Source organism: Pipistrellus hanaki (assembly GCF_964339955.1).
Source record: "Pipistrellus hanaki genome assembly, chromosome: 4".
In the NCBI taxonomy this organism is placed as follows: Eukaryota; Metazoa; Chordata; class Mammalia; order Chiroptera; family Vespertilionidae; genus Pipistrellus; species Pipistrellus hanaki.
This window is the reverse complement of record NC_140506.1, coordinates 1605478-1624165: the sequence shown is the minus strand read 5'-3', so window position 1 is coordinate 1624165 and position 18688 is coordinate 1605478. Positions and strand designations below refer to the sequence as shown.

The 18688-nt window shown below is 61.6% G+C and overlaps 1 protein-coding gene across 1 annotated transcript in view; it reads left to right on the top strand.

Annotated features, from left to right (window-relative positions):
• Positions 1-18688, top strand: part of ITGA1 (integrin subunit alpha 1) — an 85486-nt gene that overhangs the window by 44723 nt on the left and 22075 nt on the right. The window contains exons 3-12 of the mRNA XM_084881001.1: positions 1567-1679; positions 2062-2150; positions 2477-2588; positions 3141-3268; positions 7101-7249; positions 8856-9006; positions 12077-12242; positions 15178-15251; positions 16419-16563; positions 18433-18578. Coding sequence (XP_084737127.1) covers positions 1567-1679; positions 2062-2150; positions 2477-2588; positions 3141-3268; positions 7101-7249; positions 8856-9006; positions 12077-12242; positions 15178-15251; positions 16419-16563; positions 18433-18578 — 1273 coding nt within the window. The remainder of the gene's footprint in view (positions 1-1566; positions 1680-2061; positions 2151-2476; positions 2589-3140; positions 3269-7100; positions 7250-8855; positions 9007-12076; positions 12243-15177; positions 15252-16418; positions 16564-18432; positions 18579-18688) is intronic.

Genomic DNA, 18688 nt, shown 5'->3' with positions numbered 1-18688 from the left:
GAGTCCCCGGACATTCCGTGGCTCCGGCCTGTGAGCTCGGAGGTTCCCGGCCGAGAGCAGGCCGGTTATCGCCTCCTCCACCGCCCGCCCGCCCGCCCGGGCATCTATTTCCCGCCGCGCAGCCTCCGGCCACACTCACAGTCTTGGCCTGAAGGACGCGCTGGGCGCTGGCCCACGGGCTCTCTCTGTCAGCGGAACCCCCTCGGGTATTTTCTCAGGAACGGCCCAGTCCGGTTTCCCACATCCTGTGCAGATGGCGGGGACAGAGTCCAGGTCAGCGGAGTTACTGACATCGGTTTCCACATCATTGTTAACCGGTTTGTTTAAGTCTCTTCTCCCAGGAAGTGGCGATACTTCCGAGAGCCCGCGGGGGCATATTGATGTCCTTGAAGGTGCTCTGTGCTTTCTGAGTCTTCGTTCAGACCCGAGCAGAGACACGGGCCGAGGCCCCCGAGCGCAGCCGTTGGCCCGGACAGGGTCCCCGACAGTCAGCGTCTGTGGGCAGATTGTCACCAGCAAAGAATCCGCAGCTGGGAGGTCCCCCCGGGCCTCACAATCGGCCACATTCACCCGTCCCGTTTCTGAACACATCTCAGGAGACAGGTCACGGCTTGCTGGGGCTAAAGCGCATCATGATTATATTGTAAGGTGACCAGATGTCCCGCTTTTGGCAGGACAGTCCCGATTTTTAACAATTTGTCCCGTGTCCTACGGTGTTTTTAAAAAGTCCTGATATTTGGAAAGAATCTTTTAACTCTTTTGGACTTTTTTAAAATTCTGCAGGACGTGGGACAAATTGTTAAAAATCGGGACCGTCTGGTCACCTTATTATATTGTGTCCATTAATTTTTATCTGAATGATCTTTTCATCACCTATAAAGACATAAATGACTTTGCCCGGGTCTCCTAGCTGTCCTTGTTTTCTAAGGACTCACTCACCGCACCGGCTGCTATGACATCTGTGCGGGGCCAAGATCTGTGGTTCCTACCGTCCATTAGGTTCTCAGTCCCAGTGAGAAAAAGCTCGTCTGCGCTTCCTTGTGCTTTTTAAAAACTGACACAGCAGCAGGCTGGACCAGTACTTACCATTTCCGCCCCCATGAAAAGTATGCTAAGTCATATCCACTAAAATGAAATATTCTGAGCCCTCTCGCCTGCACACTTTCTGGGTCATGTGACTCAGATCGGCCTGCAGCTGGGAGAAGACACTCTGCTCACCTGGGTAACAGGGCATTGACCCTTGCAGAGCGCTCTCTGGTGGTATCTGTGGGAACTGCTCTCGGGTGTCTTAGGACAGTGGTCGGCAAACTGCGGCTCCTTGGTCCCTTGAGTGTGGCTCTTCCACAAAATACCACGGCCTGGGTGAGTCTATTTGGAAGAAGTGGTGTTAGAAGAAGTTGAAGTTTAAAAAATTTGGCTCTCCAAAGAAATTTCAATCGTGGTACTGCTGATATTTGGCTCTGTGGACTGAGGAGTTTGCCGACCACTGTCTCAGAAGAGTCTCAGGACAACTGACATACAGAGATTCTTATTGCCGGAAGGTTCACCGAGCTGCTTCCCTTCCAGGGTGCTCATCGGCTCCCCGCTGGTGGGCCAGCCCAGGAACAGGACCGGTGACGTCTACAAGTGCCCCGTGGGCCGCGGGGAGGCCCTGCCCTGCGTCAAGCTGGACCTGCCCGGTACGTAAGGTCCGATGGTGAGGCCCGGTCCCCGTGTTCTCACTGAAAACAAATGTCAGCAGCCCGAGAAGTATTCCAACCCCCCCACATCCTTCTTCCCCGGCAGCGTCCAGTCACAGGCATGCTGACCCCTCCGCCCGCGTTGGCGGTAGACATCCACTGGAGAACAGCCACAGGGTTAGACAGACACTGGGGCAATGTCCCCATAACGCTTCTGGGACGGAGCCAGTTCGGGGCCTTCGCGCTCACGGTGTCCCCGATGGCGGTGGAGACTGTTCGCTGAGCGAAGAGAAGGTGCTCGGACAGGCGGGGCACGGAGGATGTCTGCATGAGAAGCCGTGTTTGTGTTTCCCTCCTTCACCCGCTTCTGTTCCGTTCCCAGTCAACACGTCCATCCCCAACGTCACGGAGGTGAAGGAGAACATGACCTTCGGAGCCACGCTGGTCACCAATCCCAAGGGGGGCTTCCTGGTAAGAGAGCCCGAGGGGTGGTAGTCAACGGACTAGGACCGTGGTCGGCAAACCGAGGCTCCCGAGCCACGTGTGGCTCTTTGGCCCCTTGAGTGTGGCTCTTCCACAAAATACCACAGCCTGGGCAAGACTATGTTAAAGAAGTGGCGTTAGAAGAAGTTTAAGTTTAACAATTTGGCTCTGAAAAGAAATCTCAATCGTTGTGCTGTTGATATCTGACTCTGTGGACGGATGCGTTTGCCGACCACTGGGCCAGGAGGCTGCCCTGTGCCGTCACATCTGTGGACACCGCGTGACCTCTGCTCTTCCCCTTTTCGTTTCTCCAGGCGTGCGGGCCCCTCTATGCCTACCGGTGCGGGCACCTGCACTACACGACGGGCATCTGCGCTGACGTCAGCCCCGCGTTCCAGGTGGTGAACTCCATCGCCCCCGTGCAAGGTACCGCCGGGCCGCGCTCCCCGTCTGACGGCCCGGGCTGGCGGGACAGGTGCCTGCAGGAGCGTGCCTGAGAGCCCGAGCCGCCTGCTCCGCTACCCGCATGGCCAATTTAGGGAAAGGTTGGCTTTGCCAACATATAGCCGAACCGCGGCTATTTTTGGAGCTGATATTAGTGTACATAACGCTCCACAGAGCGGTGTTTCAGCACCGGGAGAGCTGTCACTGGTTTATGTAAAGGCTGAGCCTGTGGGGGCTGGGCCTCCTGTGAGACCCGCCCGGAAGGGCACCGGCCTGGGACGCTCCCCCCGGGGCAGGCTCAGGGGGACCGGGGGGGGGTTAGTGACCTGAGGGGGAGAGGAGCTTTGCCCGGTCAGACTCTGACCCCGCGGTGCCGGAATGCAGTGGGCGTCCCTCCTGCTTCTCCTCACTGTTGTTTCTGGTCTGAGAGCCTCGCCTCCGCTCTGTGCACCGTCGGTGAGGGCTGGGGCGCCCCAGGCAGGAGCCTCCCTGCACCAGAGCCCCCCGCCTGAGGCCGGTGCTGCTGTCTTGCAGAGTGCGGCACACAGCTGGACATCGTCATCGTGCTGGACGGCTCCAACAGCATCTACCCCTGGGACAGCGTCACCGCCTTCCTCAACAACCTACTGGAGCGCATGGACATCGGCCCCAAGCAGACGCAGGTGCGGCCGGGCGTGTGCACCCACCCACATGCATCAACACACATGAAACACGCATGAAACACACATGGCCCCAAACTAATGGAGGCGGAGGATTGCGAGCTGGCCTCAGCCCTCCCAGGGACGCCACCTGGCTGTCCCCAGCGAGCAGGTGCCCGGGGCTGGGTGAGGGAGGGCCTGTGTGCCCTTCAGGAGAAGGGAGAGCTCGAGCTCGGTGAAGTCACTCAAAGCAAGTGGCATTTTGGTTGGCCGGAGTGGCTCAGTGGTTTAGTGTTGACCTATGAACCAGGAGGTCACGGTTGGGTTCCTGGTCAGGGCACAGGCCCCGGTTGTGGGCTCGGTCCCCAGGAGGGGGCGTTCAGGAGGCAGCCGATCCATGACTCCCTCTCATCATTGATGTTTCTCTCTCTCTGCCTCTCCCTCTCCCTTCCTCTCTAACATCAATTAAAAAAAGAAGAAGAAAATGGCATTTTCACATAAAAAAGCGTTCCTTCTCCCGGATGCAGCAGGTTTCTCCTCGGCATTGAGCTGGGAGAGGCTGCTGAGCCTCCTCGGGGGGTGGCCGGTGGCTCTTGAGACACTTAAATTCCTAATGTTTTGGGTCATTGGGACATTGGACTTGGCATTGACATCCCCTTATCTATTTTACTGTGAAACACGTGTCTGTGGGCAGCTCTGTGCCAGAGCCAGTGGGCTGAGCCCCCTTGGCAGCCGCTCCCCCACCTCCGGGGGCAAGCCCACGGGCTCGGAGCTGTGGGTCCCTCTGCGGGACAGGGCGGACAGGGCGGGCCGTGCAGAGGGACACACAGCCCCAGTCTCCGGGCTCAGCCTGTGCGGTCCCTGTTCCTAGCGGTCAGGCAGTGAGCGTGCCTGTCGGCAGAGACGCACAGAGGAGCCATTCTGCTCCTCGGAGGAATTCCAGCGCCAGGGTGGGCTCTGGACCCGTCTTTCCTGAGGGAACAACGCCTTCATTCACAGGGACCGGGGTGCCACCGGCGAGGCGGGGCCGGGCTGATGGGCTGACCCCTGGGCAGACAGTGAGGTCACAGTCTCGGGCTCCTGGCCCCTTTCCACAGGGAGGGAGACCCCGGGGCCCTCGACACCCACCGTTCACCCAGGCGCCTCTCCCTGGAGAGCAGGGCTCTGTGTGTGCCGCGGGGTCTGCCTCCCGGGAACTCAGCTGCCCTGTGGCATTCGTTCTGTTTTCCCCAAGGGTCCCCCCCCACCGTGCTGGGTGGCCCGGGCGATCACAGAGAATGGTTTGCTCACCTGTGATGCTGTGTTTCCCCGCCAGGACTCCCGCACTGTTCCTCAGAGCCCAGTGCTGGGCCGTACCCCAACCTCCAGCACCAGGAGCTCCGAGGGTGAGCGCGGGCCTGCATCTTAAGAAAAGCAGCCTCGGAGTTCTCGCCCAGGCTGACGTGGGAGAAGCACTGACTAGTGCAGTGTTACCACACTAGAGGCAGGTGCACGAATTCATGCAGGACGAATTGGGCTCCGTGGCCTCTGCTCTGCCGTCAGCATGTCCCTTAGTGACGCAGGTCCCCACAGGCCAGGCCGCTCCATGGGGTGGGGCATCCCTGCACCTGCCTGTCCCCCAGCAGGGAAGGCGGGAAGGAGGGAAGGGGGGAGGGAGGAGGGAGGGAGGGAGGCGGCAGGCCAGCGAGCACAGAGGCTTCGGCAGGACGGTCAGTGCACATTTTGGGGTGCAGCGCCAGGGACAGGAACGTGCATTCTGAAGGCAGTAGCCCCCCCTTATCTGCATTTCGATTCCTGTGGCTTCAGTAACCGTGGTCAGCCATGGTCCGAAATATTAAATGGAAAATCCCAGAAATAAACAGAAAATCCCATAAATTGTAAAGTGCGAGCCGTTCTGGGCAGAGAGATAAAATCTGCCCGTCCTGCTCCGTCCCTCCCTCCCGGGGCGTGAATCACCGCTTTGTCCCGCTTCTCACACGGCGGTATTTGGGGAGAGGCCGCGTTCACGTAACTCTCCTGACGTAAACTGTTTTAATCGCTCTGTGTCGTTAGTATTGTCAATCTCCTGCCATGCCTAACCGATAAACTTCCCAGCGGTGTGTACGTGAAGGAGAAGCATCCATGGGGGTCTGGGACGTGTCCCCCTGGAAAAGGAGGGGCAGCCATGGTTACTCAGAGTCTCCTCCGAGTCTCTGTGTGGTCCCATTAAAACTTCTACAAACAGTCGGGGAATTTCTGTAAACCAGTTTTAACCCACGGCAGAGAGAAGGCCATAAAACTGCCTTCCACCGAGGCGAACCCAGGCGCTCCGAGCTTGCCATGGACAATACGGCGGCGTAAGCGTGATGGGGGTCGGATGGACCCCCAGTACCCGCCCCGGCACGCTCTCCGGACAGACGAGGGTGACATAAGTGCGCCACGTCAGTGCGTTGCCCTGAACAGGGCCGTGACTCCGGAGGCGGATGTGAGAGTGAACTGTGCTAACGGGACCGTGTGGGGCGCCCCCACCCAGAGGTGGAGGCCACGGAGCCAGGCAGGGCGAGGGAGAGACGCCATTTCACTCCGGGACTGCCATTGGTCTGTCTTTCCCTGCACACTCCATGGCCGCTTCCCAGAGGCCTCCGGAACAAGGCCCGATTCATCCTGTGAGTCTGCAGCCTAGCCCTGCCCTGGGCCGCCTCCCTCCGGCCCTCCCCCGCGGCCACTCCCCGGAGCTCCCTGTCCACGGAGACAGTGACGTTCACCTCCTGGCCTTGCCCTGGATGAAGACCCGCTGTGACTGCCTGCCGAATGGCGTCCGCGCTCTCAGGGGCCCCGAAGGCTCTTGTCACCGTCACCCGCTGCCTCCCTGTGCCCGCCTGTCTTCCCGCAGCCTCCTGCCCGTTCTCTGAGTACACAGCTCTGTGCCCGAGGCTCTGCCTCGGCCTCCTCCCGCCCAGCCCGGGGCTGGGGGCCTTCTTAGATGGCCCTCTGCATGAGGAAGACAAAGCACCGTCTTCTTTAAACTCCCGGTCGCTCTGTGCGCCTGTACATTCCTGGAGAGGAAGACAGGAGAGCATCCCCCGCTGATTCCCAAGGGCCCTCCCTCCCAGCCTCCACCCCGGACCGGCCTCTGGCCCCACAGCACCCAGTGAGGTCTCTCCCTGAGCCTCTGGCCCCACAGCACCACTGAGGTCTCCCCCTGAGCCTCTGGCCCCACAGCACCCAGTGAGGTCTCTCCCTGAGCCTCTGGCCCCACAGCACCCAGTGAGGTCTCTCCCTGAGCCTCTGGCCCCACAGCACCCAGTGAGGTCTCTCCCTGAGCCTCTGGCCCCACAGCACCCAGTGAGGTCTCTCCCTGAGCCTCTGGCCCCACAGCACCAGTGAGGTCTCTCCCCTGTGAGCTTTCTGCCCCGAGCCCCATTTTAACTCATGAGCTCGCTAATGACAGCTTTTGCGTTCCAGGCCTGGGCCTGGTTGGCAGTCGGGCGTGTGTCTGAGCGGTGGTGTGATGGGTCTCCGTCTTGTAGCCTATACGCTCCGTGGGAGCAAAGGCAAAGCCTGAGGCGGAGGGTGGGGAGTCCCCAGTGTCCCCCCCGCCCCGGGCCCACTCGAGTCTGCAGTGGAAACTGCCGAAGGGACAGACGGATCATCTGAGAAGTTTAATAACCTTCGTTGTCCTCTGGGCTCAGGCTGCCCGTACACAGAGACACTGCTGCTGTCGAAATGGCAGGGTGTGTGTTCTCATAGATGCTTACGCTCGGCTGGGACGCAGAGGGCCCGCCTCTGATGCACAGGTTGAAGCACACGTGTCTCTGCCCCCTAGGTGGGGCTGGGGCGCGTGGCTGACGGACGACTCTCGGGCTTGCTCTTCCAGGTGGGGATCGTGCAGTACGGAGCGAACGTGACCCACGAGTTCAACCTCAACACCTACGCCTCCACCGAGGACGTGCTCCTGGCTGCCAACAGGATCGTCCAGCGGGGCGGCCGCCAGACCAGGACCGCCCTGGGCATTGACACGGCCAGGTACTCGACCCAGACCCGCCAGCCCGCGTCTGCGGCGGCCATGCCAGCGCCGTGCGCGTCCACCTGGCGGCGCTGCATCTGAGCGTGTGTTGACGGCCGGTCACGGCTCTCAGGCAGGGCCAGAGCCAGACTCTGCTCTGGTTTTGTAAGAACCCTTTACGTGCCTGTCCAGTGTCTCCCAGTTCTAAATGCGTGTGTCTCCTATCCCTGCCCCAAGCTTCCTTCCTTCGCGGTAAGCTCACATGTCTAGTCACAAGGCCTGGATCCTCCTGTCCCAGTGGTCAGCAAACTCATCAGTCCACAGAGCCAAACATCAACAGGACAACGATTGAAATGTCTTTGGAGAGCCAAATTTTTTTAACTTAGACTTCTTCTAACGCCACTTCTTCAACACAGACTCGCCCAGGCCGTGGTATTGTGTGGAAGAGCCACACTCAAGGGGCCAAAGAGCCACCTGTGGCTCGTGAGCCGCAGTTTGCTGACCACTGTCCTATGCCAAGGAGAGGATCCTGAGATGTTTCCATGTTTGCAGGCATGCAGGGAGTCAGGGCTTAATTTACAGAAAGAACCTGGGACGAGTCTCGGGGGGTCCAGGGCGCCGTGCTGACGGTGCCGGAGAGAAGGTGCCGCGGCAGCCAGCCTGCGGCTACTCCTCCGTCACCCGGAGCCACTGGTCTCAGACCGCCCGGCGGGCTCCAGGGAAGGGCTGCCGTCACCCCTCGGCGGGGTCTGCCCTCGGGCAGTGGGCAGCGTGGTGACCCTCCGGCGTAGGGCTGTACGGAGGCTGGGCTCCGGAGAAGGCCATGAGCTTCGCTTACGTACCAGCCTCTCGCACCCGTTTCCCCTCTGCTCGTGCACGGGGAGAAGCCAGAAAACCGACGGCCCAGCGTAGCCGGCAGAGCACGCATTTCCCCGATGGCCGGTGTTTTCTTCTCCTCCTCCTTCTCCTCCTCCTCCTCCTTTTCCTTCTCTTCTTCCTCCTCCTCCTCCTCCTCCTCTTCTTCCTTCTCCTTCTCCTCCTCCTCCTCCTCCTCCTTCTCTTCTTCCTCCTCCTCCTCCTCCTCCTCTTCTTCCTCCTCCTTCTCCTTCTCCTCCTCCTCTTCCTCCTCCTTCCCCTCCTCCTCCTCCTCTTCCTCCTCTTCCTCCTCCTCCTCTTCTTCCTCCTCCTTCTCCTCCTCCTCCTCCTCCTCCTCCTCTTCCTCTTCTTCCTCCTCCTCCTCCTCCTCCTTCTCTTCCTCCTCTTCCTCCTCCTCTTCTTCCTCCTCCTTCTCCTCCTCCTCCACCTCCTTCTCCCCCTCCTCCTCCTCCTTCTTCTTCTTGTACATTTTAAGAAAAATTTACTGTGAAAGTGTAAGTGCAGCGGAGTGCTCTGTGTGCCCTGAGCGGCATGAAGGTAGGAGGAGGTAGCTGTCGGGCTTGCCCCAGCCCTTTTCCAGGAAAGATCCCCGGCCAGATCCCTCCATCCCTCCCGCACCCCCCTGGTCCCCGCTCCCTGCTGGAGAACCCCAGCCCCCCGTGACCGGGAGGGAGGCGGCACCTGGGGCTCCCTGGGGCCCCTCGCCTCCTGCCGGCCCTTAGTCCTCTCACTGCTCTCCTCCGCCCTCAGGAAGGAGGCGTTCATGGAGGCCCGCGGCGCCCGCAGGGGCGTCAAGAAGGTGATGGTGATCGTGACGGACGGGGAGTCGCACGACAACCACCTGCTGCCCGAGGTCATCCAGGACTGCGAGGGCGACGGCATCCAGCGCTTCTCCATCGCGGTGCGTGCCGGCCTGGGCGGGCTCTCCGCCGTGGCCCTGGGCTGCTCTGCCTCCCCGGCGCGGCGGGAGGGCGGGCATCGGAGGGGCGCCCCCTGGCCGGGGCCCGGGTGTAGAGCCCGGCCACTCACACCCCCACGGCCCGGCCAAGGGGCGCCCGCAGCTACGGAAATGTCCCCGTTAGCGCACTCCGGCCGGCAGGGGCCAGGACCGGAGCAGGGACAGTCCCTCGGTTCCCGGGAAACCTCTGGCCCGCAGTGATGATGGGATGTTACCTGCAGAGCCCGCGCTCCCGTGAGCACACTGTGGCCATGCAGAGAAGTCACCGCACACACAGCACATGCCTCCCCCAGGCCCGCGCTCCTGTGAGCACACTGTGGCCATGCAGAGCAGTCACTGCACACACACACACACACACACACACACACACAGCACATGCCTCCCCCAGGCCCGCGCTCCTGTGAGCACACTGTGGCCATGCAGAGCAGTCACTGCACACACACACACACACACACACACACACACACACAGCACATGCCTCCCCCAGGCCAGAGCTCCTGTGAGCACACTGTGGCCATGCAGAGCAGTCACTGCACACACACACACACACAGCACATGCCTCCCCCAGGCCGCCAGAGCCCTGAGCACTCACACCTCCTCCTGTGACTCATTCTAACCCCCAGCAGCTCCGTGCAGTGAGCTGGTCCCGGTGCCCCCGTGGAGAGGGACGTCAGAACGTGAGGCTTTGCAAACAGGACAGTCGCTGAAGTGACCTTACCTGCACGCTGTCACACACAACAGCTTTTCATACTGCGTCCACAGCCCCCTGCCCTCTGGTGCCCCCAGAGGAGGGCAGCTGGCCTTTCCCCACGCTCTGAACGGGAGCCCCGGGCGGCAGGCCCATGGCTGTGGGCGGCAGGCCCAGTCTCCATGTCTCCAGACTCTGCGGCCCCCTCACCCCTGACGCATCAGATGACCGACTGTCCCTGCTCTCCTTCCCAGGCCCCGGTTTCTCACTGGCCACTCACCTCACAGCTTCCCAAAGGAGAGCCCCCCCCCCATCTTCCCCGCCCCCCACACCTGTGCAGGGCACAGAGACACCAGCCTAGAGACACAGCTGGTCACCATCCGAGCAGAAAGTCCGGGCTCTTCCCCGGAGCGGTGAGAGGAGGGCGGGCGGGGAGGGCAGAGGACACTGACTTGGAGTCAGAAAGACCTTTGTTTGAATCCCGCCTCTGACAGCGGCCAGTTACTCAACCCTGTGAGCTCCAGCTTCTTCTTATTTAAAAAAATATATGTTTTTATTGATGTCGGAGAGGAAGGGAGAGGGATAGAGAGAATCATGGATCGGCTGCCCCCTGCACGCCCCCTACTGGAGATGGAGCCTGCAACCCCGGCCTGTGCCCTGAGCGGGAACCGGACCCTGACCCCCTGGGTCACAGGCCTGAGCCACGCCGGCCCGGCTGGCAATTCCTGCTGACACCAAACAGACCGGAGTCCCCCGGCGCGGCCACTCCCGGTCTGCCCTCGGGAGGAAGGGAGCGTGTGCACAGAGGCCTGGCTGGCTGTCCTAGCAGCTCCCTCGTTGTCGCTGGGACCTGGGAGCAGCCAGGCGCCCCCCGCCATCGCCCCTCGGGCCCCAGCCGGGAGGCTGCGGGCGGGAAGGACCGGCTGCCCCCGCGGCGGGCGGCCTGAGGGCTGTCAGAGCCTCACGCAGAGTGAGAGGAGCCAGGCCCGCGGCGCATCCCGCTGATGCCTGGCCGCTGACGTCCTGGAGCGCCGCTGGGAGGGCAGAGGCAGACCCGTGTCCCCGAGGGGCTGGGGGGTGGATGTTGGGGGGGGCGACCAAGGAGCCAGAGGGAGCTGGGGGCAACAGGAACATTCCATGGCTCCACGTGGGGAGGGGGGGCTGATGGCATAGAACCCAGATTGTCCACCTAAAGAGAGTGGTTTTTACCGCCTATGAATTACACCCATAAACCCTTCTCTTAAAAGGGAACCACATGTCCAAGAACACCTCCTGGAACATCTAAACAATTACAGTTCACAACACCGCCAGCCCCGCCGCTTCTCAGAGAAAGAATGTCCCCGGCCTGGGCCTTTGGTTTCAAACGGGAAGTCCTAATTGTTTATTTCCCACACTTCCAAGTGAGAGAGCTCCCGGTCCAATATCTGTTTGAAATGGACATACAGCCCTGGCCGGTGTGGACCAGTGGGTAGAACATTGGTCTGTGGACTGAAGGGTCCCAGGTTTGATTCTGGCCAAGGGCACATGCCTGGGTTTTGGGCTTGATCCCCAGTAGGGAGTATGCAGGGGGCAGCCGATCCATGACTCTCATCACTGATGCTCCTCTCTCTACCTCTCCCTCTCTAAAAAATCAATTTAAAAAATTAAATAAATTTAAAAAAATAAAATGTACATGCAGCCCTAGCCGCTTTGGCGCAGTGGGCAGAGCATGGCCCCAGGGACTGAAGGGTCCCAGGTTCAATTCTGATCAAGGGCATGTACATTGGTTGCGGGCACATCCCCAGTAGGGGGTGTGCAGGAGGCAGCTGACCAATGTTTCTCTCTCATCGATGTTTCTAACTCTATCCTTTTCCCTTTCTCTCTGTAAAATCAATAAAGCATATTTAATAAAGAAATGAACACATAGAATGCAGGTGGGTGGGCCTGCCCCTGGGCAGGGTTTTCGGAAAGAACCACGGGTTCACCGTCAAGCAGCCCCCCTGCTTGGCCAGCCGGCGGGGCAGCCCCGGCCAGCGTCACCTCAGGGGCCGGCAGGCGCAGCACAGGGACCGTCCCTGCACCGCCGCCCGCCCCTACACCCATCTCCCCGCCCGATGGCGGCGTGGGACAGCTCCCTTAGGGAGCCTCCGTGTCCGGCCGCTCCTCTCCGAGCAGGTGACGCTCACGGAACCGCCTGGCCCCAACGCCGCACCGCCTTCGGTCCTGGCGGGGCCCGGGTCCGTCCCCCGGGGCCTGGGGCCTGTCCCCCCGGGGCCTGGGTCCGTCCCCCGGGGCCTGGGGCCTGTCCGCACAGCGTGTGAGGCCCCTCCCCTCCTCTGTCCTCAGATCCTCGGCAGCTACAACCGCGGGAACCGGAGCACCGAGAAGTTCGTGGAGGAGATCAAGTCCATCGCCAGCACGCCCACCGAGAAGCACTTCTTCAACGTGTCGGACGAGCTGGCCCTGGTCACCATCGTGGAGGCGCTGGGCGAGCGCATCTTCGCCCTGGAAGGTGGGGGGGTCCGTGGCTGGGGGGGTCAGTGTGGGGGGTCCGTGGCTGGGGGGGTCAGTGTGGGGGGTCCGTGGCTGGAGGGGGGGTCACTGTGGGGGGTCCGAGGCTGGGGGGGCAGTGTGGGGGGGTCCGAGGCTGGGGGGTCAGTGTGGGCGGGTCCGAGGCGGGGCGGTCACTGTGGGGGGTCCGAGGCTGGGGGGTCACTGTGGGGGGTCCGTGGCTGGGGGGTCACTGTGGGGGGTCCGTGCTGGGGGTCACTGTGGGGGGTCCGTGGCTGGGGGTCACTGTGGGTGGGTCAGTGGCTGGGGGTCACTGTGGGGGGTCCGTGGCTGGGGGGTCAGTGTGGGGGGGTCTGTGGCTGGAGGGGGGGTCACTGTGGGTGGGTCAGTGGCTGGGTGGCGTCACTGTGCTCGGTGGTCCTTCCTGTGAGTCTGACCCGCTGTGTGGCGTGTCCGTGGCCCAGGGCGGGGCTGGCTGTGTGGGGACACGTGGGGGCGTGAGAGCCCATGAGGACGGTGGCCGTGGGGACGTTCAGGAGCAAATATGTGCCCGCGCGTCTGTTCCTCTCCCGGGCCCGGGCTGAGAGGGGGCCGCTGGCGGGTGTGTTTCTCGGGTTTGTTTCCCAGCGAGGGGCCTGTCCGCAGGCGGCTGCTCCCTGTTCATTCCCTTCCCCCCCTCCCCCCCACCCAGCCCCACCCTCCTCCCCCCTCCCTCCCCCCTCCCCCCTCCCCCCTCACGCGTGTGTGGCAGTGACGTCACTTCTCTCCGGTTCTTTCTTGGCTCTTTCACGGCCACTGGCTGGGCACAGAGCGGCCTTGGGGAGAGGAGGCGGGAGAACGCTGGCCGGGCAGCCAGGCCGCCCTGCCCCCGCTCCGGGACCAGCCACCCTGACCCCCGGCCGCTGAGCGTAGCGCTCCTCCCGGGAGCCGGGAGGCCCTCCAGGTCCCGGTGGGCCTGCCATCGCACGAACGTGCATCCGGAGCGATGGGAGCAGGCCGGGAAGAGCGTTTAGGAGGAAAACCCTGAGCTGCAGGCGGGAGCAGAGCACAGGGCAGTCCTGTTTCTCACCTCGAGTCAGTGACCGCGGCCCAAGGCTCACAGGAATGAAGCCGCACCAGAGACGGGGGGCGGAGGGGCCCCTCTCCTGAGTGACCTTTCCAGGTGGCTTCTGGCCTGGGTGCCCCCTCCAAGGCCGCGCGTGGGAGCGCTCAGACACCCCGGAGGCCTGTGTTTAAGAGAGAAATCACTTTACAAGGAGCTCCTCAGGGTAACAATGCCGCCCCCTGTGGGCTAACCAGAAGAGGGTTTGGGCACCCTCCCTCTGATTCCCTTTCATCGTGAGATGGAAAGGGCTTCGTGTCCTCGGTCACCTGGGAAGTCCGCATTCCCTGTGACATTCACCTTTCCGCAGTCACTACCATAGCAATTCCGAGGTCCCTGCGTGCTGGGACAGCGCCACCTGGTGGGGGCGGGTGCCGGCACCGTGCCCGGTGAAATCAGAATGTGGTCTCAGGGCCCGTTCCCATCGGACCTTGGAGACGCCCAGAATCCCCCAACCAGAGGCCCACGGAGGTTAGAGCGGTCACCGCGCACCTGGCAGCCAGGGAGGCGCTGGCGGCGAGAGTCAGGGAGGCACAGCGCCTCCTGCTCTGTCCTCAGATCCACGCAGAGCAGCAGTGCGGGGGCCGGCAGGTCTCCGCTGCCGTTCCCGTCGCTGACCGGGCAAAGGGAGAGGGGAAAGCACCTGAGTGCCGGGGGCTCGGTGAGGGTCACAGGGCATCTCGGTCAGTTAGCAGAGGGTCATGGGTGAGATCGAAGCGATCGATTTGGGTTCTTGGTGGATGTCCCATCGAATCCGGCATATAAAAAGGCATTGCTGGTGGACTTGTGAACATGTATGCCAGGAAATAACGAGGAGATAAGTGTGATTCACAGATGGGATTGTTCCCATGCCTCCGTGAGAGGGCAGGCTGACATTCTGAACATCTGCTCTATTTTTACGTCCCTGCGAGGCCAATAGAGCAGCAGCTCCCCCCGGGAAGCCAGTGAGTCAGCGTCCCCTCCGTGCCCCGCGGCTGTGGCTCAGGGCTGGTGCGGGTTCGAGAGGAGCACATTCCCACAGGGCGCTCTGCACTGGGCCCAGGATGCTGTGTGCATGTGTGTGTGCATGTGCGTGCGTGTGTGCGTGTGTGTGTGCATGTATGATTGAATGGCACATGGCCCAGAGCCTGTCAAAAACTCCCCTCCACCCTAACCGGTTTGGCTCAGCGGTAGAGCGTCGGCCTGTGGACTGAAAGGTCCCAGGTTTGATTCCGGTCAAGGGCATGTACCTTGGTTGCGGGCACATCCCCAGTGGGTGGTGTGCAGGAGGCAGCTGATCGATGTTTCTCTTTCATCGATGTTTCTAACTCTCTATCCCTCTCCCTTCCTCTCTGTAAAAAATCAATAAAATATATATATATATTTTAATTAAATTAAAAGCCCCTCCTGGTCTGTGAGTGACACCCACAGCCGGAGATCAGAGCAAATACAGACGCAGCATGCCTGCCGCCTCACCCAGCACGGGGTTCGGGAGGGTCTCAGCCAGACGTGGGGGTGGGTGGGAGTGCCGTTTTCTCAGTCTGGAAGGCACGGGGCGTGGGGTCCGTACCTCAGCAGAAATCCCGGCGAGAGGCCGGCCAGAGGCCCCCATGCAGGTCTCCGGCTGCAGCCTGTGGACAGAGCCGGTGAGGCCTGTCAGCGGCGGGTGTGGAGGACTCGGCACGTGTGGCGATGCCACCACACCACACGCCAGGACGGGAGCCCGGCCTCTGCCAGCGTGCCCTGCCCGCCCGGCGTTGGCACTCCGATGGGGAAACGGCGGGCACTGCCCTGAGGGCGGTGACTTTGGGCCGGGCGCCCTCTGTCCGAGGTGCTAAGGGCTCTCTCCCTGCAGCCACCGCCGACCAGGCCGCCGCCTCCTTCGAGATGGAGATGTCGCAGACCGGCTTCAGCGCGCACTACTCCCAGGTACGGCTCCCTGGACGGCTCTCTCCTTCCAGGAAAGGGAAAGGCAATTCAAGGTCATAGTTCAAGAGCGTGAGTTTTTTTGAGGTTTTCCTCCCAAACCAACACCCAGCGTGGGCGCCACAGGCACCGGTGCGGTTGGTGGCTGAGCCGTTCGCCACGCCCTGGTGGCATTTCTAACCCACAGGGAGGGCACTCACAGCACGGTCGCTGTGACTCCGTGACGTGAGCGCCCCCTTGGTGGCCCTGCATCGGGCTGTGGGAAGTGCTGATTTGGAAGAGCTGCCGATGCTGTGGGAGGGGCCTTTCTCTCGGTGTTAGACACTCCAGGGCTCTGCCAGGGCTCCACTTCAAGGCCCAGGGTTCTTGGCACCGAGAACACAGCATCAGAAATGGCATCGTTTGCAGCTGATGGAGGAGGAGGCAGCGCGGCCCGGACAGGCAGGCTGGCACTCCTGTGTGCCGTGTGCCATAGAGCCAATCTGGGCCATCCCCGATCCTGGGAATGGAGACGGTGCTCCGGGCGGCCGGGCCCCGGGCACTGAGGGCCCCGGGCACTGAGGGCCCCGGGCACTGAGGGCCCCGGGCACTGAGGGCCCCGGGCACTGTGAGGCCCCGGGCACTGTGAGGCCCCAGGCACTGTGAGGCCACGGGCACTGTGAGGGCCCGGGCACTGAGGGCCCCGGGCACTGTGAGGCCCCGGGCACTGTGAGGCCCCGGGCACTGTGAGGCCACGGGCACTGTGAGGCCCCGGGCACTCTGAGGCCCCGGGCACTGTGAGGGCCCCGGGCACTGTGAGGGCCCCGGGCACTGTGAGGCCCCGGGCACTGTGAGGCCACGGGCACTGTGAGGCCCCGGGCACTGTGAGGGCCCCGGGCACTGTGAGGGCCCCGGGCACTGTGAGGGCCCGGGCACTGAGGGACCGGGCACTGTGAGGGCCCCGGGCACTGTGAGGGCCCCGGGCACTGTGAGGCCCCGGGCACTGAGGGCCCCGGGCACTGTGAGGCCCCGGGCACTGTGAGGGCCCGGGCACTGTGAGGCCCCGGGCACTGAGGGCCCGGGCACTGTGAGGCCCCGGGGTCCACGGTGGGACGCCCGTGGAGGGTGCCCGCCGCACTGCGGACTGCGTGTCCGCTCCTGTGAACCGGCCCGTTTTCCCTCCGGCGCCAGGACTGGGTCATGCTGGGGGCCGTGGGCGCCTACGACTGGAACGGCACGGTGGTCATGCAGAAGGGCACTCAGATCCTCATCCCCGGGAACACCACCTTCAACGTGGAGTCCTCCAGGAAGAACGAGCCCCTGGCCTCCTACCTGGGTGAGTGGGGTGTCGCTGGCAGGATGGGATGGCTTTCAGTCGTGTTTCTGTGTCTCGTCGTTAGCATCGTCTGCCGATGTGTCTGTAGCTCCCTGACAGCTATGCGGAGGTCACGGCCAAGGTCCCTATTGGACGGGGCCCGGGGGAGTTCCCGGGCTCTGAGCGGCCCTCGCAGGAACACGGAACGAGGAAGGCATGCGTCCTCGGAGGGCTGGCGAGGCTGGGATGGGTTCGGCCCATGTGTGTGCGCTTTCCGAGGTCTCCCTGTGTCTGCCACTCTTTAACCTCAAGAGGACCTTGGGACCTGGCGGACCGGAAATGAGGCAAGAAAGAGACACTGTAACCCAGCTGATATCCCTCAGATCAGACTCCTACTTAATTTTATTGTGAGAAAAACCACTCACCACTTACTCCTTTAGCCTTTTTTTTTTTTTTTTTAATGTTCTTATAGTTTTTTTAATAGAGGGAGAGAGAGAGGAAGGAAGAGGGAGAGAGAGACAGAAACATCGATGAGAGAGAAGCATCCATCAGCTGCCTCCTGCACGACCCCTCCTGGGGACCCAGCCCGCAGCCTGGCATGTGCCCTCTCTGGGGATCAAACCAGTAGCCTCTTGGTTCATGGGTTGATACTCAACCCCCGAGCCACACTGACTGGGTTAGGCGATTTCTAAGTGTTTATTATTGTTGACTACTCATAGTCTCTTAGATATCTCCTACCCTTAGTCTTTCTATGGGCCCTGGTTTTGGAGAAGAGACGTTTAATTTGCTTGGTCATGCAGCTTCCTCTTTCACAGCTCTGTTCAGTGAGAGGAACATGGGACTTAGACCCAGTGATCAGCATCCGCTCTTCCCCAGAGGCGTGTCTGGAATGAGAAGGAGCGTGTCTGATGCCACCTTTCCCCAGATCAGTACCAGGAGGGCTGTCCCGGGGCGTCTGGGAATGCCCCTATCTGTCATATCATCTCAGTCACGGCTGGAGGGCCCGGGAGGGGAAGGGCCCCGGGGTGTGCTTCCCAGCCCCTAGCACTCAGCACGTCTTGGAAGCCCTCTGTCGTCCAAGGCCTGCCTCCCGGGGCTGGGCTGCTGGGCGAAGAGCAGGGAGGCCTCACGGGGCTCCTAGGTCAGCACGCTGGCATTCCTTCCTGCCGCCTTCTGTCCTGGAGGCAGTCTGTCCCTCTCTCCTCCTTTCCTCCTGTTTCAGGGAGAGGGGAGCAGGGTGTTCCCTGGCAGGCCCTGGCATCTCCTTTCAGGCACGTACGAAAGCTGACTCTGTGAGTCCACGTGCAATGTGGAAAGGCTGCTCCCAGTTTATAATGTTCTTTTTTATCCACAAATGAGTGAGGTCATGTGGTGTTTCTCTTTCATTGATTGGCTTATTTCACTCAGCATGATGTTCTCCAATTCCATCCAGGTGGCTGCAAATGATGAGAATTCCTTCTTTTTTATGGCAGCGTAGTATTCCATTGTGTAAATGTACCATAGTTTTTGGATCCAATCATCTGACGGGCACCTAGGCTGTTTCCAAATTCTGGCTATTGTAGATTGTGCTGCTATGAACATAGGGGTGCATATGTCCTTTCTGATTGGTAGAGACAGTAAAGCAACAAGCAGACTGTCAAATTACAGCGGGGAGGGGAGGGAGATCTGGGGGAGATAATAGAACAACCGAAGGACTTGTATACATGCATATAAGTACAACCAATGGACACAAAACTCTGGGGAGGGAGGGGATGTTTGGAAGGGAGGGGGGGCAAAAAAAATCAATAAAATATATTTAAAAAAAGAAAGAAAATGCTGCTCCCCTCGGAGCGGGGTCTCAGGGGGCCGGTGCCAGTCGAGGGGAGCATGCCTGCGGCCTCTCCTCTGCAGGCTACACGGTGAACTCGGCCACGGTGCCCGGGGGCGACGTGCTGTACATCGCGGGCCAGCCGCGCTACAACCACACGGGGCAGGTCCTCGTGTACCGGATGGAGGGCGGGGACGTCCGGATCCTGCAGGCGCTGCGTGGGGAGCAGGTGAGCTATGGCCGCAGGGCCCCGTCCGTACTCGGTGCAGGTCCCACTCAGCCGCCGGCTGTCAGCAGCTCAGGAACAGAGCCTCCTCGGCCCCGCGGCTGGGCCGGGCC